Genomic DNA, 24903 nt, shown 5'->3' with positions numbered 1-24903 from the left:
TCAAAATGACGGCTATTACTGGGTGTGGACGCCTATATATAATGCATGGTGGAGGTGATTTAGCGAAGACACCCATCCATCACCTCCACCTCTCCATCACTGTCCTCCACCTTCCTCCTCTTCCACCAAAATTACCTTCTACACTTTCCTCCACCTCCGTATCCTTCTCCACAACATAAGTTCAAGTTCTTCCACTTAAACATCTACCTCCGACATCTCCATCTCCTCCTCCTCCACTCATCTCCAACTCCTCCACTCACTCTCCCTAAAGATCTTCCCATTATCTCTTATTACTCTCACTCTCTCCCGCTCATTTTCCATTTTTCGCCTCATAATTGCCTTCCATTTGTCTATCTATGGGGAGAGAGAGAGAGAGAGAGAGAGAGAGAGAGAGAGAGAGAGAGAGAGAGAATGGACGTTAGGAAGAAAGAGGAAGCTCGGAGCATAACTTAAACCAACAAGTGTACATAAAACACACACACACACACACACACACACACACACACACACACACACGTGGCTCTGGCTCTGGCTCGCCACCTGCCCACTCTAGCGGGCATAATTAATGGTTAAGAAAAATCTATTCTCAATTGTTCCCAGCCAGACAGCCTCTCCCTAACTCAGAATGACGTACATCCCGCCTTTCTTTACCGCTTTATATAATGTGCTGGGAGGGACAGAGCCGGAGACGGAGGCAGGGAGGGGCAGAGAGAAGGAGGTAGAGAGGGGGAGGGAGGGAGGGAGGTACGGAGAAGTTTCGTTTGCTTTGGAGGCAAGATATATGAACTTTACAATGGACTGGTTATGAAGAGCTGGTGGTGGTGGTGGTGGTGGTGGTATGGTAGTATAGGGAGTGAATGCAATAAGGACATGCATAGTGAACATAAAGGAGTATTTGAATATCACGCAGTAGTAGTAGTAGTAGTAGTAGTAGTAGTAGTAGTAGTAGTAGTAGTAGTAGTAGTAGTATAGTAGTGGTAGTAGTAGTAGTAGTAGTAGTAGTAGTAGTAGTAGTAGTAGTAGTAGTAGTAGTAGTAGTAGTAGTAGCAGTAGCAGTAGCAGTAGTAGTAGTAGTAGCAGTAGCAGTAGTAGTAGACACAAAATGAGAAAAAGATCACCGCTCCACATAATATGAAAAAAAAAATAAGATAAAAAGTAGATCAGTGTATTATTTTTAGGTTTACTATTATTACTACTACTACTACTACTACTACTACTGAAACAATAACAAGTGAAGCAGCAGCAGCACCCACAGAGCATCCTTCCTCTCACAATCAATAACACGAAGAACAATATATCAAAGAACCGCTTACAACCTTTCAATTATAAGCTTTTCATGTTGGGATGATAAATCTCTCTCTCTCTCTCTCTCTCTCTCTCTCTCTCTCTCTCTCTCTCTCTCTCTCTCTCTCTCTCTCACACAAAAATAAAAACAACAACAATAAACAAGGAGAGCAACAAAATAGTAACAGTAGTAGCAGTGGTGCTGGTAGTAGTAGTAGTAGTAGTAGTACAGTGATTTACATTTTGTTTATTTTACTTTCTTGGGTATTGAACTGAGCACTTTTTCTTGTGTCCTTGTAGTAGCAGTAGCAGTAGCAGTAGCAGCAGCAGCAGCAGCAGCAGTAGTAGTAGTAGTAGTAGTAGTAGTAGTAGTAGTAGTAGTAGTAGTAGTAACAACAGCTGCAGTAAAGAAATACACAAACACTTTTCACACTCAAACTATAATTAAAATACACACACAAATTTCGATTTCACGTTACGAAGCTACCCATAAAAAAAAACTACAGTAGGAGCAACAGCAATAGCACTAGTAACATGGTCAAAGCTCTCTGCACCCTCCTATCTCAATGTCCAGTCCTCCCTTCAGAAAACACAGCAGAGGCACACCAGGGAAGGGAGACAGAGGAGGAGAAATCAATCACTCGACACAAGGAACGGTTCGGTGTCCAGCAAGTGATGACTGGACCTAGAGTTTGTCTCCCTCTCTGCCTCTCCGCCTCTCCTGGCTCCCTCTTGTCGCTCGTGTGATAAGAAAAGAGAGGAGAGAAGGAGTGAAAGGGTATGGGAGGGTAGACGAGGAGGCAAGGTGGAAGTGAACGCAAGAAGAAGAAGAAGAAGAAGAAGAAGAAGAAGAAGAAGAAGAAGAAGAAGAAGAAGAAGAAGAAGAAGAAGAAGAAGCAAAACTACAGCACCAAAAATATATAAAAAAAGGAAAAGGAAACAAAAATAAGAAAGAAAAAATAGCAGAGAGAGAGAGAGAGAGAGAGAGAGAGAGAGAGAGAGAGAGAGAGAGAGAGAGAGAGAGAGAGAGAGAGAGAGAGAGAGAGAGCAGCGTCCTCTGACCCCTCTATCACTCAGATCGACACCTATACCGCTGCTCCAATGCTCCAATGGGGGCGGTGGATCAAGTTACCACAATGCTCCTTTCTCAGCACAACTCTACAATGCTCCCCTCCTCCATCTTCTCAATAATGCTCCACTCTTCCACAAAGCTTCACAATGCTCCAGCTCTCCACAATGCTCTACTTCTCTACATTGTTCCACTTTTCATAATGCTCCATCCTTTCACAAAGCTTCATGATGCTCCACGATATTCATCTCCTCTACAATGCTCCACTTCTTCATAATGCTCCAATCTTCCACAAAGCTTCACAATGCTCCACTTCTCAATGCTTCTCTCCTCTAAAATGTTCCACTTCTCAATGCTCCTCTCCTCTATAATGCTCCACCTCTTCATACTGCTCACTTCACTACAATGCTCAATTTCTCCATAATATTCCAAACACACACAATGTTTCACCTCTTTCTCAATATTCCTCCACTACGCTTAACCTCCTTCATAATGCTCCACTATGCTTCACCTCCACAATCTCACCAATGCTCCACCTCCTTCACAATACTCCCCTCTTTCAGTGTCGCCACTCCACCTTTTCCATAGCTCCATTCACTCCATAAACCAGTGCCCTACTCCATAAACGCTCCTTCATGCTATAAAACCCACTGACTCTGAAAAAAAAAAAAACACTGGTGGCTTCTCAAAAAAATATACAGAAATGGAATGAAAAAAAAGTGATTAACGTTACATCAATTTGAACTCGACCTGTCTAATGTCTAAACCTCATTTTTTTTTTTTAAGGCTAACTTTTTTTACTCCTCCTCCTCCTCCGCCACCTCGTTCTCCTCTTCCTTTGTTGTTGTTTTCCTTTTCATTTTGTATTCTTCCTTTTCTTCTTCCATTAACTCATCTTCCTCATATTTCTGCTTAACTATCCTATCTTATATATTATTGTATCTCTTCACCCAATAATTAATTAATTCTTCCCAAACAATTTTGCAAGAATTTGAAGATCGGTTGGTATTTAGATATCTTATGTCTCTTCCTTCTCCTTCTCTGCTTCCTTGACCAACCCGAGTTTCAAGGAGAAGGAAGGGAGAGGAAAAACCAAGGAAAAGGAGAAGAGTAATGAGGATGATGACAAGGATATGGTGAGGAGGAAGAGGGAGGAAGAACAAGAAAAGGAGGAGGATGAAGAGGATGATGAGGACAAGGATACGGTGAAGAGGATAAAGTGGGAGGAAAAACAAAGAAGGAGGAAAAACAAAGGAGGAGGAAAAACAAGGAGGAGAGAGGAATAACAAGAAGGAGGATTAGGAGAAAGGGGGGATGGGGTTACCGTAAGCTAGTTATCGGTAAATTGTGAAATCACGCACTTTCACCCCTCACCCCTTTCCACCACAACCACCACCACCACCACCACCACCACCACCACTCATGCGGCCAGCGGAAGAGCGCCGTAAAACCATAAATACCGGAGCGAGGGTCGAGTCGCGGGCGTGATGGGCTGAGCGGGTTGGTTCCTCATCACCGATCTCCTCGCGTCTCCCACGGGGCTCACGCAGACCTCCCCGCGAGGCCGCCCGTCCGTGGAGGCTAATGGGATTTCGCAACGCCCCGACGAGACCAGCAAGATCAGGACGGCGGAGTTAATCAGGCGGGTATGATTATGCATTTTTTTCTTTCGACTCTCTCTCTCTCTCTCTCTCTCTCTCTCTCTCTCTCTCTCTCTCTCTCTCTCTCTCTCTCTCTCCAGCTAAACGCATTGCTCTCCTCCTGTCATGGCATTTTCAAAGGCCACAAATTCTAAGAGTATTTCTCCAGTTAATGACGGTGAAATTTTATTAATCCGTCAATATTATCAAAGCAATACACGTAAACTTATTGTAACTTTAACTACTAAGTCCTTTTTAAAGTGGAGGTACAGCCAGAAGTGTTTCAAAATCTCTCTCTCTCTCTCTCTCTCTCTCTAGTATTGTTTCCTTGAATGGTGATCCTCTCTCAAGGACACGTGGGAGGGATATTCATGGTTACGTTAGAGACATCTACGCCTTCTATTCCGAACTGTATTTATATCAATACCTCTCCTCTTCCTTCTCCATCCCTCCCCTACCAACCTCGCCCCTCTCCGCCCCACCCCGCCCAGTGCCGACCCGCCAGCCAAGGACTACCACGAACAACTGGAGAAAACAATTAAACGCTCCGGAGATGACGGGAGATAAGGCCGGAGGGGCGAGCAGGGAACCTCACGTGGAGGGGCAACCCGGCGATGGCGGAGATAGAGGAAGACCAGGACGACAACTAGGAGGAGGAGGAGGAGGAGGAGGAGGAGGAGGAGGAGGAGGAGGTTTGGCTGGTTGTTAAGAAGGATAAAAATGGGCGTGGACACACACACACACACACACACACACACACACACACACACACACACACTACAACAACTACTACTACTACTGTTACTACTACGTGCCCTCTCTTCTTTGTGGCAGACCAACCCATCCTATCTCATCCTATTCGATCCCACTCCACCTCATCCCATCCACCCGACTCCCTCTCGTTCATTCCAGCCCCGCCCCAAGACGAGTCCCAGTCCCCCCAGTGCGTTGGTTGGTCGCAGGTTCGAGGGTAAGAGGTGGTCTCGATAAGCCAGTCGATACTTGTGTCCAATAAAACACATTAAAAATCAACCTTGCCAAAGTTTTCTCCCACCGCAATATTACGCTCCTGTTGACATGTGGGCGGAGGTGGGCAGGGGGAGTTGGGTGGAGGGGAGGGGCCTCGTAGCTGATCTTCTCTCCCCTCCTCCCCAAACCCTGCCTCTTCCCCATTCCCACTCGCCCCGGGTTATAAAAATCCTTGTTCCGAAAACTTTTTGTCTCGCCTTTACGAGCTCGGGCTTAATTCTGGGATTTGAAGAGAACCTCAGCGAAGGTCTCGTTAGGGAGGGAGCCAGCAGCCGCCCCCCCCCCCAGCTCTAGGTGGCCGCGGCAGAGAAGAAAGATCAGTTGAGGAGTGATGAGAAAGAAAATTAAGAAAGTGGTTGGAATGAAAGAGCGAGGAAGGAGAGAGTAAAAGAAAATGAAGGGGGGGCAAGAGAGAGGAGGGAGGGAAGGAGGTTGCTGTGGGGAGGGTTGGCGATCCATCCTGTGTTGCCCAGGACCCCACCCCCAGCTAACAGCCAAGAAGGGCAAAACTATGAGAACTCAGAGGTCTGGGGCGACGCGCCGCCCTGCAAGTTCATCAAGAGCCTGCAGCGGCGCTGGGAACGCTCTCTTGTTGGAACATCGAAGTCTTATCTTTGGAGTCTCAAGTTTTGCCAATCGACCATCAGTGGCTGTTTCTTACACCGGCAGCGAGGCGCGGCGGGAGGCGCGGCTGTCGCTGTCTGGTTAATGTCAAGAGCTGCCACCAAGTCTTTTGCTCGGTCTCGCTTATCAGCTGTGGGCACCCACACCGCCGCCTGCCAGCAGTCCCCATCACTCACCGGCCTGCCGACACCCGTCCGTGCCTACCTTCACACAGCGAAACAGATGCACTTCTTTTTCAGGCAGTGCATGAAGGATTCACCACGGGGCAGACTGCGGTGCCCAGGGGATTCACCTGACACACTATACTAGGATAAGCGTCTCCATCAGTGCAAGAAAACGTGTTTTCCTTTAAGCTTGCCAGAAGATGAAGTGACTTACCCATCCCACTTGTGTCCACAGTCCTCCACACCCCAACAATCCCACGCATCACCACAACAAGGAACAAAACAATGAGCGGTACTTACCCCGGCCGCAGGACACTTCCCGTTGAGTATCGGTCCCGAGATGTACTCCATGCCGCGGTACTGCATGGACCCGTTGAAGCACATGTGGATGTTCTCGTTGAACTTTGCCTCGATGTCGTGGACGGAGTACACGCACAAGGCGGAGGCGGTTTTGGGGCGGGCTGTGTGGCCCTCAGAGGGAGCGAAGGCAGCCACCAGGATGTGGCTGCTGTCAGGCAGACCCATGCTAGCAGCCAGATCGCTGCCGGCCTCCACCAGCTTGGCGTCCTGCACCAGGTTGTAGTTGACACCGTCGCTGCCAACACACTCCAGTGTGATCTCCGTGTACGAGTCATAGTTGGCGTCGGTGATGCAGGTTCTCGTCAGGCGAGAGATGTAGCCCGACTCCTCCTGCCCCGGCAGGTGTGACTTCTTCTGCACCGTCACGAAGTAAGCGTAATCGCTAGCGTTGAAGCCGTACACGTACTGCACCAGGAAATGATCACGGTATTTGACGTCGATGCGCAGAAGTGACTGTTTGGAGAAGGAGAACTCCGCGTAATCGAGATCGTGAAGATTCCTGGTGGAGATGGCGGGCACGTCGTGGCGGTAGTCGCCCACCGTGGTGAAGGTGGTGCCCACGTACAGGGCAGAGGAGCCGCCCCACTGGTTATAATGCTCGGGGCCCACGAAGGCGAAGGTGGAGGAGTCAGGATCGTTCGCTGCGACAGAGCGCGGAATAAATTCCGGTGTGAGGGACAAGTTGGCTGTGCGGAACTTTTCACAGGCGCCCTGGGACACTGAGCCACACATGAGCAGCGTGAAACCGTCGGGGTCCAGAACTAACACCTTGTTCACGTTACTGGTGAAGACACGCTTGGCTTTGTTCTCCTGGTCGCAGCCTGACGCGTGGCACCCCGGAGAGTCGAACCGCGGCCCTGTCTCCACCCGCTCCTCCAAGTCCAGGTTGGCGGCGCCCAAGGCCCACAGCCTGTTGGTGCCCCCGATGTACAGCACGCCAGCGGCTCTATTATAGACGAGGTGCTGCAGCGCCAGACTGCTGTTTCCCGTGCAGAACTGGGCTACGATACTGCTGGAGTGACGGTCAGGCGGACAACCACCGCCCCGGAGCGTCCGTGGCCCTGCCGCCACACACACGCCGCACCAACACGCCAGCAAGACTAGAATACTAAAGCTAACTCCCATTACTCCCCGCGCGCCGCAGCTCCACATCCTTCCTCTCCGGCGGTGAGGGTGGCCCGCAGCGTGGCCCTGCTGGTCCGCCCGCGCGGGCCTGCGGGCCGGGCCGGGGGCGTCTTCTGTTAGGCCACAGTCACACATGGTGCCGCGGGGGGCGCTGTTCCCGCCCTGGCCCGCCCATCAACACCGCGCCCAGGCACTGCTCCTGTCAAGGAAACAAAAACAACATTAGCATACAGCACATCAGGATACGATAACACAAAGCACACAATAGTCACAATACAAGTGATGCAATTGGTACGCTTCACAGACTGCACGGAGGTGACCTGTCGCCTCGTCCTCTAATCCGCCTCCCAGCCTGTTCAGTGCGTCCTGTGATGGTGGTCATGACAAAGCTGACCAGCGCCCCGTGGCCCCGCTCACCTCCACACGCCGCTACGAGGAGGAAGGAACACCGCAGCCTTAAAGCAGCAGAAAGCCATTCCTGGCTTTAGAGAATTTCTCTCTCTCTCTCTCTCTCTCTCTCTCTCTCTCTCTAACACACACGTCTCTGCTGCCTCTCATTTCCCACAGGCCAGAACAACGTATTTGCACTGTCCAAGAAGTTCGCTGCACCAGAACAAACACATTAAAATATTTGTTTGTGTTGGCGAGCAAAGACAAAGAATGGAAGTTAAATATTAGACAACAGAGAAAAATCATGTAGAAAAGCACACATTCCTGGACCTTGAGACGCGGCGGAGAGGTTCACCTGCAGCTGATGCCACAGGTGAGAATTTACGACGAGAATCCAAGGTGTACTGGGGTGAGGGTACGTTGGGGTGAACATCGGTGGGGTGCGGGTGAGGTGTGGAGTGCTGATGTGCATATGGAGTGGCGTGGGAGTGGAGTAAGGTGGAATGGTGGTGGTAGTGTCGTCCTCCAGCATTCTCTCGCTATGAATCAAGCGGTGTCGTGGAGAGTGAAGACGTGGATGAATGAGGAATGAATTGCTAAGACGAATCATGAACTTTTGCTGAGCGAGTGAGGATGAGTGATGAAGCCTAGGCGAGGAGACGACGATCCTGTGTCCACTGAGGGCGAAGGATGCTGGACTTACTGGCTAGGGCTGGAGGAACCGCCTAATCCGACCAGTTATTCTTTCTTCCCTCCCTACCTCCCTGCGTCCCTCCGCGCCTCATCCATCGTGGCGGCAGTGGCAGAGGTGTCACGGACCTTCACTCCAAAATGCCCGTCATCCCACGCTCGCCACACCAAAGGAAGAATAATAATAATACACCCACACACACACACAGTCCAGGCAAATCAATCATGCTTGGACACGGACCACGGCGTGCACAAGAAGCGCCTCGGCGTTCCCAGTGCACCACAAGCGGCCTCCCACATGCCACAATACTCGATAATAATCACTCTTACAATATCACAATTCCCTGTAAAATAGCTGACGACGACACGACTTGAGGGAGTCAGGCCAACACGAGGAGCGCGCCACAAAGGAGGGGAGGACCCGACTGCCCGCCCTGAAGGATGCGGTGACAGGGGGAGGACGTGGATTCTGAGCACACAAGAGGCGGCTTGGTGTCGGGTTGGAGTGTCCGGGCTGCAGGGATCTCGCGGCCCCGTACATGCCCACCACAGCCCCGCCCCTCTCGTTCAACTATTTGTTTAAGCCATAATTACTACTATTCATGGTGTTTGCTCTAATGATGCGGCTAAACGAGCACCTCATCTGCGGTCCTAACGAGGCGGCTCCACGTCACGCGGCTCCTTCACGCTGCACCGCGGAGGCAAACAATGTCGCCGGGTTCTGAAACGCTTTGCACTCTCATCACCACGACTATTTTCAAAGGCCACATTAATGATTACGCGGTTTCTCAAGAATGTTTTCCTGTTAATAACAATGAAATCTGATCAATATATCACTAAAACTATAAAAAAAAAAAAAAAAAAACGCTGAAGAACACATGTAACTTCAACTAGAATGTGTTGGAGGTGAGGCGCCGGAGTGTTTCAGGATGTCAGGATATGGTCTGGGCTCCGTGTCGTGCACAGGTGATGGCTGTCTGCAGTGCTCGTCTTATTGCTGTACAATTACCGTGCTTCCTGGATTAACTCGGTGATCGCCTGTCTGAAGAGGGTGTGAGGGGGCGTGAGGGCCTCCATACGGCGTGCCTGAGGGGCTGTCCCAAGGTTCCTATATTCAAAAGGAAACACGGGACCTAAACCGATGCCCGGACCGTCCCACCACGAGGATTTTCTGGCCACAAATGTTAAGCCGCCCGAGACTGGCCATTGTCAACACACTCGTCCGGCACCTGTATAGAACCCCGACCTTGGCTTGCCCTTGGTGTCCCCAGCGGTCCGTCCACATCCCGGCGCCCTCATCACTGCGCCAATGACACACCAGCCCCGGGGAGTGGGGGGGTGGGTGGGCGTGGCGTAGCAATTGAGAGAGTGAGTCATCCAGAGAAATTTGCCTCATAATTCAAACAAGACACGAACCGAACACATTTAGAGGGAGTGTAGTCGAGGGGACACTGCAGGTGACCAAGAGGAGGAGGAGGAGGAGGAGGAGGAGGAGGAGGAGGAGGAGGAGGAGGAGGAGGAGGAGGAGGAGGAGGGGGTGGAGGAGGAGGAGGAGGAGGAGGAGGAGGAGGAGGAGGAGGAGGAGGAGGAGGAGGAGGAAAATGGACTAAAAGATTAGGAAGCAATAAAGGAAAGGCATAAAAAAGGAAAGAAACAGGAAAAATCGTGAAGAAAAGCCGTGAAAACCAGGAATGTAAAGGAAGAGGAGAACAGGAGGTGGTAGAAGAGTGAAGGATGGATAGGAGGAGAAGGAGGAGGAGGATCAGGCTTTAGCTCCACCAGGAACAGGGAGTGAAAAATCAAAGTGATTCGCTGAGTCATGTCGGATAATTTGGCAACAACGGAGGCGGCGGCGGAATGAGGCAGCGAGGGGCGGGAGTGACTGACGCCTGTGTGGGGACGCGGGTATTGTGTGCGATCGAGGTGAGGAGGAGGAAGAGGTATTATAAGTAGTAGTAGTAGTAGTAGTAATAATGGCGGTGAGGGTGGTGATAGTAGTAGTAGTAGTAGTAGTAGTAGTAGTAAAAAAAAATAGAGATAATGGTGGCAGCAGAAGAAACACTAAAAAAAAAACACCACAAAAATACACACTTCACATTACCATAAGCACTAACAAAACCCAAGACTCACTCATAAGAAAGCCAGGTACTGTAACACGCCACACACTACACATCCATTGAGAAACTAGAGGTATGGAAGACCCCCCCCTTTGATACCACACTTTAATGACCTCCCTTTGCATGGCTCTCTGTGATGGCACCCTACATTGGACCAGTGCCAGTGTCCAGGGCCGAGGCTGGCACCATTATACCCTGCATCGCTAACTAAAGTGGGTTATTCTGTGTCTTGTCTTGCTTCATTCCTCACTGGGAACGTACTTTTGTATGGGATCATGAGAAGGATGTGGTGGTGGTGGTGGTGGTGGTGGTGGTGGTGGTGGTGGTGGTAGTAGTAGTAGTAGTAGTAGTAAAAAAATAAAGGACAAAAATAACACAAAATTGAAAATGAAGAAATAAAAAAAAAAAAAGAAACTGAAACCAAACCAAACAAGGAAAAGAGAATTAAATATTCAAAAACACACAAAAACACACCAAAACACCATAATCATATCGCCACCATCAAAAACCTACCCCTTCAATCACCACCACCACCACGACCGCCATCACCACCACCACCACACCACCACCAGACCACCACTAGTAAAACACACGAGGAGGAACATTCCAAACTGTTTTCCCACGTTGAGAATGGACTCTGGAACCAATTTTAGGATTAAATGCCACACGATTACCAACCCAAAAGACCTTGTTGTGCATTCTAATGTTACCTCTCACGGCTACTGCAGGAGGAGGAAGAGGAAGAGGAGGAGGAGGAGGAAGAGGGGCACATACACAAGGATGGCTATGAAGAAGAGAACAACGGAAGATAATGAAGAGGAGGAGGACATGGAGGACATCATGAAAAGGAAGGAAAGAGGAGAGGAAGGAAGAGGAGGAGGAGGAGGAGGAGGAGGAGGAGGAGGAGGAGGAGGAGGAGGAGGAGGAGGAGGAGGAGGAGGAGGAGGAGGAGGAGGAGGAGGAGGAGGAGGAGGAGGAGGAGGAAGAGGAGGAGTGCCAAGACAAGACCAGCTATGAGTATGAGGAAAGGAAGAGCGGAAGAGTAAAAGTAAGAGGGCTAGGATGAAGAAGAGGACGAAGAGGAGGAAGAGGAAACCATGAAAAGAAAACGATGACAAGAGGGAAGACGCGAATGAGAAGAACGGAGGAACGGAAGAGGAAATGTACCCAATGGAAGAGCAGGAGGAGGAGGAGGAGGAGGAGGAAGAGGACGGTATAGTTTGCCCCAGTTTCCTCCCAGCCCAGTTCACGTGATAATGGAATGTAATCTTGTTTTAGGATCTGCCGCGCCTCTACACAATCGCATAACATCGCCGGCATTACGTAGAGACGCCCACACCTGCCCCGATTAATGGTGAGGCGATAGGGTCCAACCAGGTGGTGATAGAATTACATATAGATCTATTTTTGTGTCTGTAATTGGAGTGGGTGTGCTGGTGCTGGTGCTGGTGTTGGTATTGATGTCTCTTTCTTTCTCTCTCTCTCTCTCTCTCTCTCTCTCTCTCTCTCTCTCTCTCTATGATGCGAGTTTAAGACATTAAGCTCGTAATTTGAATGTAATGTCACACACACACACACACACACACACACACACACACACACACACACACACACACACACACACACACACGCTAGGAAAAAAAGAAACTTAAATACCTTTTATTGGAACGAAACAAATTCCAAAAGCGATTAATTCTAAATAAAAATACACTCAAACACCCGTAATTGGATTAAACGATTTGGAATAGTTAGGCAAAAATTATACACTAATCACGAAAAAACACAAAATTCACTCTCTCTCTCTCTCTCTCTCTCTCTCTCTCTCTCTCTCTCTCTCTCTCTCTCTCTCTCTCTCTCTCTCTCTCTCTCTCTCTCTCTCTCTCTCTCTCTCTCTCTCTCTCTCTCTCTCTCTCTCTAAACATGGAAACAAACATTATACACAAACATGAGTACAGAACACAAACAAACACTCAACTATAGGAGGAGGAGGAGGAGGAATACAAAGGAATACAAAGGAAAGCCAAACAGCAACAGACCTCTTGGTCCTTTCAAGGCTGTGGAGAAGGCTCCAGGGGGAATACAAAGGAATACAAAGGAAAGCCAAACAGCAACAGACCTGTTGGTCCTTTCGAGGCTGTTTGGTAACTACTTCTAACTGGCTACAGATAAGAGAGACAGGACAGTACAGGAGAAGGCTCCTCCCACCACCACTCCCTCCAGCTTTCGCTGGCATGGAAAATAGCTTGGAAAAGTACCATGCAGTATGGAAAAACTGACATGGAATTTTCACAGGAAAGGATGAAAGGAGATTCTATTATTCACCCTACGGTGAACTCTACATATCTATCTATAAGAAAGTTAATATAGTATCATGTTTAATTATTCAGACAAGAAGAGAGCTTGTTGGGGGTTATTCTTTAAATATTTATCAATTTTGTTTTTGAATGATGCAATGGAAGTACTGTTTACTATTTCTGAAGGAAGCTTATTCCAAATGTTAACTATTCTATTAAAGAAAAAGTGCTTTGCCTCGTGGGTTTTAAAGCGTTTTGGTGTAATTTTAAATCCATTATTCCTCCTCCTCCTCCTTGAGGAGGAGGAGGAGGAAGAGGAGGAGGAGGAGGAGGAAGAGGAAGAAGAAAATAATGGAGAGAGAGAGAGAGAGAGAGAGAGAGAGAGAGAGAGAGAGAGAGAGAGAGAGAGAGAGAGAGAGATAATAAGAAAAAAGAAAAAAGCAAAGAAACTAAACAGAAAAAAACAATTAAAAGAGTAAAAAAGAGGAGGAAAACGAGAAAAAAGGGAAAACATGCAGGAAAAGGGAAAAATGACAAAACATACAAAAATAAATAGAAAAAGAGGAAAAAATAAGAAAAAGAGGAAAAGGGGAAAAACTAATCCTTTTATATACTAAAGGGAAAGAAAGGGAAACAAGAGGACGAGGGGAGACCAAATTCCAGGTTTAAGGGAGTGAGGACAGGCCAACCCATTTACGAATCAATGCCCCAGAGACCTTAATGGGAATGGGGATTGGAGGAATGGCGGAGGCCGGGGAAGTCACGTCCAGGGGAAGACTCAAGCTTGGAGAGGCATGGAAAGGTATGGGAAATGTATGGGAAAAAGGAAAGAGGAAGTGGTACGGTAACATTTCCTAGTTTAAGTGGACTATGGGACTGGCAAGTCTGTATGGGTGGATGTGGGAAAGGATGAAGTGTGAGGGAAGTGTGGGGAAGTGATAGGAAGAGAGAGGGATCCTGTAAGGTAATAATCCCTTTCTATTAAATGCTGGAAACTGAAAAATATTCTGGAAAACATGGAAAAGGTAATAGGAAAACACAAGTATAGGTAAATGGGTGAATTTTGAAGGAATACAGAACGAATAGAAAGGGATAGGAACGCAATAAAATAATATTACCATTCAATTTAACCCCTTCAGTACCATAACACGATTCCATATTAATAATGGTTAATATTTAGTTATTTTACACAACTTCAGAAACTTGTATGGGGATTAAAATAGTTAAGACTGGCCATTAATCTTCTGACCTCCATAGACCCTTCCTAATATCAATAAAATCGTCTAATCGTGCACAAAACTTAAGGTAAAAAAGCGTCCCAATACTGAAGGGGTTAAGGCATGCAGGCACTGGATATATTCTAGAAGGCGTGGAAAGAAGAGAGTGACGTGGTGGGTAGATGAGGATAGGGTGGCTGAGGATGAGGGAGAGGGAGGTAATGGCGTGTCCTTTTGAATGCCTGTCTTAAATGTCTTAATGTTCTTCAGTGGCTTCGTTGACAAGGCGAGAGAAGGAAAGGTGAAACTTGAGGTGAGGCGTTAAGGAGGATACTTGACGAGGAGGAGGAGGAGGAGGAGGAGGAGGAGGAGGAGGAGGAGGAGGAGGAGGAGGAGGAGGAGGAGGAGGAGGAGGAGGAGGAGGAGGAGAATTAGAAGGAGAAGGAGAAGGAGAAGGAGAAGAAGGAGGAGGAGGAGGAAAAGGAGGAGGAGGACATGAGAACAAGGAAGAAGACTGGGGAGAGGAGGAGGAGGAGGAGGAGGAGGCACATTCCCCTACTGGGCCCTAGAGCTCAGGTGCCTCCTCTTGAGAACTTGTTAAAGGCGACCTAAGGATCATACCTGGTGTGTGTGTGTGTGTGTGTGTGTGTGTGTGTGTGTGTGTGTGTGTGTGTGTGTGTGTGTGTGTGTGTGTGTGTGTGTGTGTGTGTGTGTGTGTGTGTGTGTGTGCGCGCGCACGTTCCAAAATATACCTCTATTTTGAGGTATATGTTTTTTTCTTTTTCATTTTTTTTTTTTTCATTTGCTATTCCGACAAAATATATATACGCACTGTCACATAAATAACACACACACACACACACACACACACACACACACACACACACACACACACACACACACACACATACACACACACACACCCTTCCAACCTCTCTCCTCTCCCTTCCCAAACTTAACTTTACCGGAAAATTGAGGAAACTGTGAATCTGGTGAGAAAATGACAATCAGCCGTTGAATATGCAAAACACCCTCCCTTGTCCTTTCCTCCATAGACCCACCTTTCCCTCTCTTCCTCCCTCTCTCCCTTGTGACCATAAGGGAGAAGACACCCCGCAGACTGACTGAAAGGACTCCACAGCCACGGAACTCAAAGGGAAACTCAATAGAACTCAACACACACACACTCGTTTTCACAGCCATTCGCACCTCCGACGAGCAGGATGCAAGTACTGCTCTCGTAACTGGAAATGTCATAGTGCAGGCATATTCCGGGGTTGTGGTGGAGGTGCGAAGTATCTAGTAGGTGAAACGAGGTGAGAGGGAAAAAGGAAAGGAGAGGGAATGAAGTTAAAAATCCCATATCATGTCTCCCTCTCTTTGTTACTCTTTTTTTTTTCGTTTATGCTTCTGCTTATGCGGTTCTGGTTGATGGTGGAGGTGTGAAGTATTCAGCATACGATATAGAGTGAGAGGAAGCAAAGTTAAAAAATGCTGTAACCTGTTTAGCTTCTCTGTACTTTTTTTTCTTTCTGCACAGCTTGGTGGTGGAGAGGTGTGAGTAAAACAAAACGAGGTGAGAGGGAAAGGAAAAGAAGAGGAGTAAGGTTAAAACGCCCTAGCATGTCCTATCTTTGACTCATTCCATTTCTTTCGTTACATACATTATATCATCGTTCGGCTTTTACGCTTTACACTTTCCTTCTTCTACAGGTTAACTAGTGTGCATATCAACGTGTCTTCTTTATACGGGTGTCAATGTACAGTAACCGATACTAATATACAGCAATTAAAACCTTTATACAGTGTTTTCTTCGCTATTTATATCACTCACTTTATTCAATTAGAACCATAAATCTCTGGCTCATGAATTTTTTCCCAATTTATGCACACCTGTTTCCGGGATGCTGAGAGAGAGAGAGAGAGAGAGAGAGAGAGAGAGAGAGAGAGAGAGAGAGAGAGAGAGAGAGAGAGAGAGAGAGAGAGAGAGACACTACTTGCATATGATTAATTTGGCGCAAGGCTTTTAAGATACAGTACTTAGCCACACTAGTTAACCTTTATGAGAAGTGACTATTCAGGCAAAAATATGAAATTAACAGCTAAACTTGAAGAAGAATAACGAATCAATATATCAGTGTGAAATGAAGGAAAAATCTGAGAGACTACAAGGAAACACATTGTAGAGGAAGGGAGGAAGGGAAGGAAAAAAGGAGAGATGGATAGAGAGAGAAGGAGGAAGAAAAATGGAAGGTAGAAAGACAAGTAAAGAAGAATGGAGGAAAGAAGGTAGAAAAGAAAGGAGGGAGAGGGAGGAAGGGAAGAATGAGAGACTAACAGGGAAGAGAGAGAAGGAAAAAAGTGAAAGAGTAACATTTGCGGAAACCTAAGAGAGAGAGAGAGAGAGAGAGAGAGAGAGAGAGAGAGAGAGAGAGAGAGAGAAAGCATAGATTATCTCGTTCCGTTAGCCATCACAGTGCCCACCGCCACGCATAAACACGTCTTTCTCGACACAGGACGCGCCATATTGAGAACAACAATAATCTATCAAGGGAGTTTAGCGTTTCAAATAAAATAAACAGCGGATAACGGGGAATTTATATGATTTTGGGGTATCTTTAGAATGACGTGCCATCACCATTCATCTCCTCGGTGTTTCATTGGAGAACCACGGAGAGTGAATGTGTTAAGATGTGGACAGTTGGGGAATATCAAGAAGAGGGGAGACACGAATGAGGAGATGAAGGAGAAGAAGAGGTACGTAAAAGGAAGAAACAAAGGAGAAGAAAAGGTTAAAATAAGAATCCAATGAGGTAGATATGTAAAAGAAGGATAAGAAAGAAAGGGAAAAGACAAAAGAGGAGAGTTTCTTCGTGATTAAAATGCGAAAACTATGATAAACTACCACGAGAATCACGTAAACACCTTTAAAATTCTAACACCTTTAAATTAAAGCCAATATTTACACTAAACAATCAATAACAATCACGAAAACATCTGAAACTATCACTCATTTCTACATTAAGCATAATCTAACACAAAACATCACTAAAAACCAACAAAAAACACTTTGAAAACACCAACACATTCCACTACATCTTATTCAGAACAGGACCACAATAGAACACAAAAACAATCCTATACTTGACACCGCCTTGATAACTCCACCAGGCCTAAAACCAACGATCCTTGCGACAACAGGGGACATCCACGAGGGCACGGGGACACAGGGGACACGTGAAACAGTAACCTTTAGGGCGGGGGACCATGAGGGCGAGAGTGACAGGCGCGACACAGTAGCCAGCGGTCGAGGGTAAGCTGGGTCCGGTACAAAAGGGTATTTTCGGATTTTGACGCCAGTGTATTTCAGCCTCGTGGTGAAAAAGCTTTCGTCAATGGGGGCATCAGTGAGCCTGGACGGGCATGAATGGGCAGAATGGAGCATAAAAGGGTCAACAATGTGGGGCAGGAAAAGGTGGGAGTGGGCAATGGAGGAGGAGGAGGAGGAGGAGGAGGAGGAGGAGGAGGAGGAGGAGGAGGAGGCTGGATTCTAGACCTTACCGAACTTTACCCAGACTGGAAAGAGAAAGAGGGAGGGGGAGAGAGAGAGAGAGAGAGAGAGAGAGAGAGAGAGAGAGAGAGAGAGAGAGAGAGAGAGAGAGAGAAAGACATAGAGGACAAGGAAGGCAAGGAGGTATGGAGGCGACCCGCAGTGCCGGAATGGCGTGAGAGAGAGAAACGGAGAGGAAAAGGACGGCAAGGAGGTGAGGTGAGGAGAAACGGACCACTACATCACGCCCTCCATCACCTAACACACTCCCTCGCTTCCTCAAAAACCTGAAAGAAATCAAAGGGCGTGAGTACCGTGACACCTCCCCGCCCACCACATCACCCTAGACACCCCTGCGGCGCCGCCTCACCCACACACCCACAGACCCCGCGACACACACACACACACACACACAAAGGGCGAACTAGCAGCAGTCACGGTGACTTCTTTCAGACAAACCCACGGCGGCTTTTACGCTCAAATGCGAGTCCCGGGCGTCGTAGGTTCATCGTGGGCTAGAGGGCGTTAGGGCGTCGCCACGCCCTCCAAACACAGTCACGCCTCGTTATCCGACTGGAGAAGAAGTGTTGGGGGCTATTCCGGCTGTAGCTTTAGATGAAGTGCCTCGCCTTTCTCTCTCTCTCTCTCTCTCTCTCTCTCTCTCTCTCTCTGTTGTCCGTTCTTCGCTTTTTCTCCTTCAAAGACTAAATCTGTGACTTCATGAGTTCGCGTAAACACACACACACACACACACACACACACACACACACACACACACACACACACACACACACACACACACACACACACACACACAAACACACACACACGTACGTTACTCTCGTCACGTCACCTACGCACACAAACAAAAGGCAGCACATGACATCGCCTGACCTGAGACAAAGACAAAACATTCGTCATGAAGGAGACAAAGACGAGAAGAATTGGAGGAGGAGGAGGAGGAGGAGGACACAGAGAAATACGAATGACAGGAGAAATCTCACGACTTTTTTTCCTTGTCACTCTCTCTCCCTCTCTCCCTCATTCGTACCTCAAAACTGCAGCATGAGGGGAGAACAAGGCAACAAGAAGGAAAGGAGGAATAAAGAATTACTCCACGAAAAATTCAGGCCCGCCATCCAACGTGATTACGAGAGGAGGAAGCTGATGAGGCGAGAAATTACTGCAGGGAAGCACCATTATACCGCGACCACCTTGCCTGCCACCTGACGCACCGCCCCCACCTCCCAGCCCATCCACCTCCACCTCCACCTTCACCTTCTCCCGCTCCTCATCAATCCATCAGCCAGCTCCACTCTCTCTCTCTCTCTCTCTCTCTCTCTCTCTCTCTCTGTATTTCAAGTCTATTTTCCTGATTTGTTTTGATGTTTTTCTTTTTTAATGTCTTTTTTTTTGTCTTCAGAGTATTTTTTATTTTTTGTTTTATTATCCTTTCTTTTTTGTGGTTTACATTTTCCATTTTTTTCATTTACTATTTTTTGTGCTTATTTTTGTGGATTTTGTATACATTTCTTTTTGTCTTTGTTTATTATGTGTTTATTATGTGTGTTAGTCTATTTTTGCTTGTCCGTCTGTCAGTCAATATCCACCTTTTTCCCATACTTCCTTTGTTTCTTCTCTATTTCTGTTTTCCCTTTGTTTGTCAGATTTTTCTTTTTACTTCGTTCTTTTCATTGATTCAAGTTCCCGTTTTCTTTTCTCTTTCCTTTCTCGTCTCTTCCTTCCTTCGTCCTCCTCTTTTTAACAATTCCAGGCTCATTTAATATTCTTTTCCTATCCCCTTTAGTTTCTCTCTCTCTCTCTCTCTCTCTCTCTCTCTCTCTCTCTCTCTCTGTAACAATGCCTTATTTTCTCTCCCCAATCCTGTTCTCTCCTATCTCCTCATCTGCCTTCATGCTTACCCCTCGACCTTCTTTACCTCCTCCTCCTCCTCCTCCTTCTCCTCCTCTTCCTTCACCCATTTATCCTCCATCTACTGTTATTCCTTCTTTTCTTTTTTTTCCTTTTATACTATTCTTGTTATTTATTCCATTTTCTTACTATTACATTTCTTCTTCCACTCTTTCTCCACCCATCTGCAAAGAATTCCACCTCCTTCCTCCTCCTTCCTTCCACCTTCTACAGTCTTAAAACGGAAATTCCAGCCTCCTCATCTTCTCTACTTTTCCTCTTTCAGTCCTTCCTTCTTACTTATTCCTCATTCATCCTTCATTCTCCTTTTCACCTCTTACTCTTCCTGATTCTCTACTTCGTCTGCTTAATATTTTCACTTCACTTCAGTACTCCTTCTTTCTACTCTTTACTCATTAATTCCTCATTCTATTTATTCTCTTTTTCTTTCAAGTCCTTACTTTTTCCTTTACTCCTCCTCTTTCTTTATTTCAAAACTCTTTCATTCAATTCTTTATCCCTTACTTTATATTCCTCACTCCTCTACTCATTCACTCTAATCTTTACTCTTCTATCCTTCATTTCCTACTCATTCTTCTTCAGTCTGCACTACAAAACTCCACCCCCACATACCCACTCCACAAATCTCCCTTACTCCACTTCTGCTCTCTTCGACTAACTTTCTCATCTCTTTATGCAACTTCCTTACCATTCCACCTTCTTCCACCTACGCTAATGCTCCCCTACCCTACACTTCTCCACTCCTCCTCCACTTACTTTCCCATCTCCTTATGCACCTTCCTTCCCATTTCACCAACCCTCCACCCACGCCCATTGCAAGAACACCCCACCCAAAATACTCTCATAGGGTGGAAGAGGGAGAAGGGTTGAGAGGGAGAAGCGTGGAAGAGAAGAAGGGTGGAGGAAACTGATAGAGAGGGTCATTAGAGAAGCATAGGTTTGCAGGAGTGGAGAGTTGGAGGTAACGAAAGAAAGAAGAAGGAAAATAAAAGCAAAGAAAAGTAGCAACGAAGAGATATGAGAGGAATAAAGGTCAGGAGAGTAAAAGTAAGAGAGAAGAGTGAAAATTTAAAGGTAGAGGAGGAAGAGGAGGGAGAGGTGAGAGACAAAACGATACGAAGAGTACAAGGGGAAATACGCAGAGAGGCGAGAGAGAAATGAGGAGGGAATGAGAAACGTGGAGGAGGAGGAGGAGGAGGAGGAGGAGGAGGAGGAGGAGATGGAGAGGAGAAGAGATGCTCCGTAAGAGGTGAAAGGTGGAGAGGAAATGAACGAGAGAGAGAGAGAGAGAGAGAGAGAGAGAGAGAGAGAGAGAGAGAGAGAGAGAGAGAGAGAGAGAGAGTAGAGAGAGAGTAGAGAGGGAAGGATTACTCTCAAAATTACACAGGAGACATGCAAATTACAACAAGGTTATTTATGGGGGCTGGTTGGGGCGTGATGGGGGGGAGAGATACAAGGTGGGGAAACAAAAGAGAAGCGCCTCCTACTCCTCGTAAACCACCCCACAATCCCCCTCCCATTCCCCCAACCAGGTAAACCCCCACGTGGACTACTTCCCCCATTCCTCCCCTTACCCACTTACCCCATCACCCATGACCTTCCTAAATATGACTATTTAAATGTCACCCTTGGTCGTCCTGGTTAAGTGTTTTGATGTGTAGTGGTGGTGGTGGTGGTGGTGGTGAAGTGATGAGTGGTTAATGGGGTGTGTGTGTGTGTGTGTGTGTGTGTGTGTGTGTGTGTGTGTGTGTGTGTGTGTGTGTGTGTGTGTGTGTGTGATAAAAATATATAGTAATCTACGAGAGAGAGAGAGAGAGAGAGAGAGAGAGAGAGAGAGAGAGAGAGAGAGAGAGAGAGAGAGAGAGAGAGAGAGAGTTACATATGGTTACCTGTTGTGGTGTATCGTGGCGGTGGAACTGTAGTGTGGTGGCTGTGATGTGGTATTGTGGTACTGTGGGTATAGTTTGGTGGTATGCTGCTGTAATTCGGCCCTGTACTGTAGTGTATTGTGGTGGCTCTGGTCGTGGTTGTGGTGGTAGTGGTGGTGGTAATGGTGGTGGTGGTGAAGGTCCAGGAGCGCCAAACCAAGCCTTCCAATGCTCACTTTTAAAACCATAATGTGAATAAGAGTTTACGATCCTTGTTCAGATCGCGTCGAAACCCGAGAGGTCTGCGTGTTTCTGTGTGTGTGTGTGTGTGTGTGTGTGTGTGTGTGTGTGTGTGTGTGTGTGTGTGTGTGTGTGTGTGTGTGTGTGAGGTTTGCCATATGTAGTAAAAGAGACAGGCCAGAGCTCATTAAACTCAGCCAAGGAGTATGGTGTTTGTCTGCAAATAGGAGGAGGAGGAGGAGGAGGAGGAGGAAAAATCATAGGAAGAAGGGTATGAGGGACAAGGGTAAGGAGAGTGGAGGAGACATGACGTGAGGGAGGGGAAAGAAAAAGAGGAAGTGGAAGAGGAAGAGGAGGAGGAGGAGGAGGAGGAGGAGGAGGAAAGGATGTAAAGACGAAGATTAATTTTACATTCTTCCTTTCCCTCTTTTGAACAAACCATGAAAAATGCCACATGTAACAAGGAAGAAGTGGAGGATATTGTTGTTGAGGAGGAGGAGGAGGAGGAGGAGGATAATGGCGAGCTAAAGTATGTGACGTGTAGGGAATGTATGGTCGGATTGGTGATCAGGGAAGAGACAAAAAAGGAAGGAAGGAAGTGACGGAGGGAAAGAGAGAGGAGAGAGAAGGGAGCGGAGGAAGAGAAGGAAAGAGGGGATTTGGAAAGGAGGAAACGATGGGGTGCAAAGTGGGGAACGAATAGCGCCGTGATTGACCAGAAACGAGGGAGAGAGAGAGAGAGAGAGAGAGAGAGAGAGAGAGAGAGAGAGAGAGAGAGAGAGAGAGAGAGAGAGAGAGAGAGAGAGAGAGAGAGAGAGGAGAGGAGAGAGGAGATGCTCACTAAACGAAAGAGGAGAGAGAGGAGGAAAGTATATAGAAAAAGAACGTGAAATTATCACTACTACTACTACTACTACTACTACTACTACTACTGCTGCTGCTGCTGCTGCTACTACTACTACTACTACTACTACTACTACTACTACTACTACTACTACTACTACTACTACTACTACTTTTACTACTATTATTATTACTACTACTACTACTTGTACTACTACTACTACTACTACTACTACTACTACTACTACTACTACTACAGCATTTAAGAAATCAGAGGGTGAACAGGAGAGGAAAAGAAGTGATAGGAAAAAAAGGAAATGAATCAAAATAACCTAATTCTTTTTAATCTGGCCATCTGAATACAACCACCACACAACAACAACAACAACAACAACAACAACAACAACAACAACCATCACCAATCACTAAACCCATGACCACCATTAGCCATTCATTAATTCCACCACATCCACCATCACTCCCCTCTCACCGCTGCTTCCCAATCACCATCACTATCACCGCCTCCCTTGCTCACCTGCCCGCCACCACCACCACCATCGCCACTACCGCCACCGCCGCTGCCACCTGCACACTCTCTACCTTATGCCGCCTCACGTAGCTCGTTCAGCCTTAATGTATCACACAAGGCGCCGTGTCAACCCACTAAATTACGAGCACTCGGCCGATTACTGAGTGGAGGAAGAGGTGGTGGTGGTGGTGGTGGTGGTGGTGGTGGTGGTGGTGGTGTGGAGTAGTGGAAGACAAAATGGAAGCTCTTTTTTTTTTAGTGTTTATTTAGTACATGTGTTTATTTTGAGGTTTTCAGAAGTGCTGATATTTTCTACCCTTATTTTCCTGTTCTTCTTTCCTCCTCCTCGTCCTTCGTTTGGGTTTAACTGTTCCTCTCCTTCACCTTAACAATTCCCTCTTTGTTTTTCCCATATTTCCTCTTCCTCTTCCGTCTGGCTTTTCTCAATATTATTTTTCTTTTCATCGCTTTCATTTTTAAATTACTAGTCGTTTTTTCTTTTCTATTTCTCTTTCCCATTCAGTACTTGTGAGCTTCCAACTGTCCACTACACACACACACACACACACACAGTTGGTCGGCCCACTAATGATGTATGTGATGTCGGTGTTGTGTCCTGTGTCCCCTCCTCTCCACATCCCTCGTTTGGAGTTCTCCCACAGGATGTCCCTTCCTCCACTTCCCACCCCTCCCTCTCTTCCCTCACTCCCACACAATCACACCTCTCAATTCTCTCCCTCCACTGACCAGCCTCACTTTTCCCTCCCTTCCCTTCTCCCTCCCATCCTCCTTCCATCCATCCCTCCTTTCATGTCTTCCTTTTCCTTTCTATTTTTTTCAATCTTTCTTTTTAGTTTTCCTTCCTTTTTTTCTTTCACAAGCCAAAATTTTCCTCTAAGATCTTTTTCCTCCTCCTGTCACCAATCTTCCTCCCCGATCAAGCATGAAATTTTCCTATCAATCTCTCTTTCCTTACCAACTTGAAATAGCCAATTTTTTCCCTCTTAATCTCTTTCCTCTTTCCTTTCTAAACAGGCAAGACTCACGCTCTTCCCTATTCCCCTTTTCCTCACTAACTCTCTAAATCCATTTCCCTCATTTTTCCGAAATCATTCCTATCTTTCCTTCCCTTTTTTACTCAAACCAGTACCTATTTCAATCACAATCTCCGCTTTCCCTCCCTCTCTTCTTCTTTAGTACTTCTCACACTTTCCCTCATGATCTTTCTTTTCCTTCCCTCCCTCAACTCATCCTCACATTTTCCTTCATTTCCTCTCACCATCCTCAAGATAGCCTGATACCCTCACGTCTTCCTTTCCTCCCTCTCTTCTCAGCTTCCCTCCATACATCCCTCACGTTTTCCTCCCATCCTTCTCAGCGCACTTCCATCCATCCACTCCTCACGTTTTCCTCCAAGTCTTCCTTTCCTCCTTCTCTTCTCAGTTTCCTTCATCCATCCCTCACGTTTTCCTCCCAGTTCTCCTTCCTCCCTCCGTTCTTAGCTTCCCTCCAATCATCCCTCACGCTTTCCTCACAGTTTTCCTTTCCTCCCTCCCTTCTCAACACACTTCCCTCCACCCATAGCTTCATCGCATCCTCAGCTCTGCAGCAGAAGGGCCCGGCGCACCTCAGCCCTCGCCCCTCGCCCCTTGCCCCTCGCCCATCACGCCGGAGTCTGAGGTCAGTGTGGGAGGTATATGTTTTACGTCCCTCGGCCCCTCTTATAAAAGTCTTGTAATGGGGCAATGAGAGGGCGGCCTCCTCACTTGACAATTATGACGGCACGAAGCCTCCCATTCGTCCTCATAAAACACTTTACTACTTCCTTCTCTCTCTCTCTCTCTCTCTCTCTCTCTCTCTCTCTCTGCACCTGGATTTGAGTGACGGCCAGTGCTCCAGGAAGTGCCAGTCAGGGTGGAACGGAGCGGGGCGGCAAAG

General features: G+C 47.2%; 1 protein-coding gene across 5 annotated transcripts in view; it reads right to left on the bottom strand.

Moving 5' to 3' along the window:
• The window catches only part of LOC123506372 (plexin-B-like), a 409390-nt gene that overhangs the window by 325976 nt on the left and 58511 nt on the right, over positions 1–24903 (bottom strand). For all 5 annotated transcript variants that reach the window (XM_045258439.1, XM_045258441.1, XM_045258442.1 and 2 more), the window contains exon 2: positions 6111–7494. In XM_045258439.1, the coding sequence (XP_045114374.1) occupies positions 6111–7430 (1320 nt within the window). In that variant the 5' untranslated portion in view covers positions 7431–7494. The remainder of the gene's footprint in view (positions 1–6110; positions 7495–24903) is intronic.

This window comes from Portunus trituberculatus, chromosome 19 (assembly GCF_017591435.1).
Source record: "Portunus trituberculatus isolate SZX2019 chromosome 19, ASM1759143v1, whole genome shotgun sequence".
Lineage (NCBI taxonomy): Eukaryota > Metazoa > Arthropoda > Malacostraca > Decapoda > Portunidae > Portunus > Portunus trituberculatus.
This window is presented reverse-complemented; position numbering and strand designations above follow the sequence as displayed.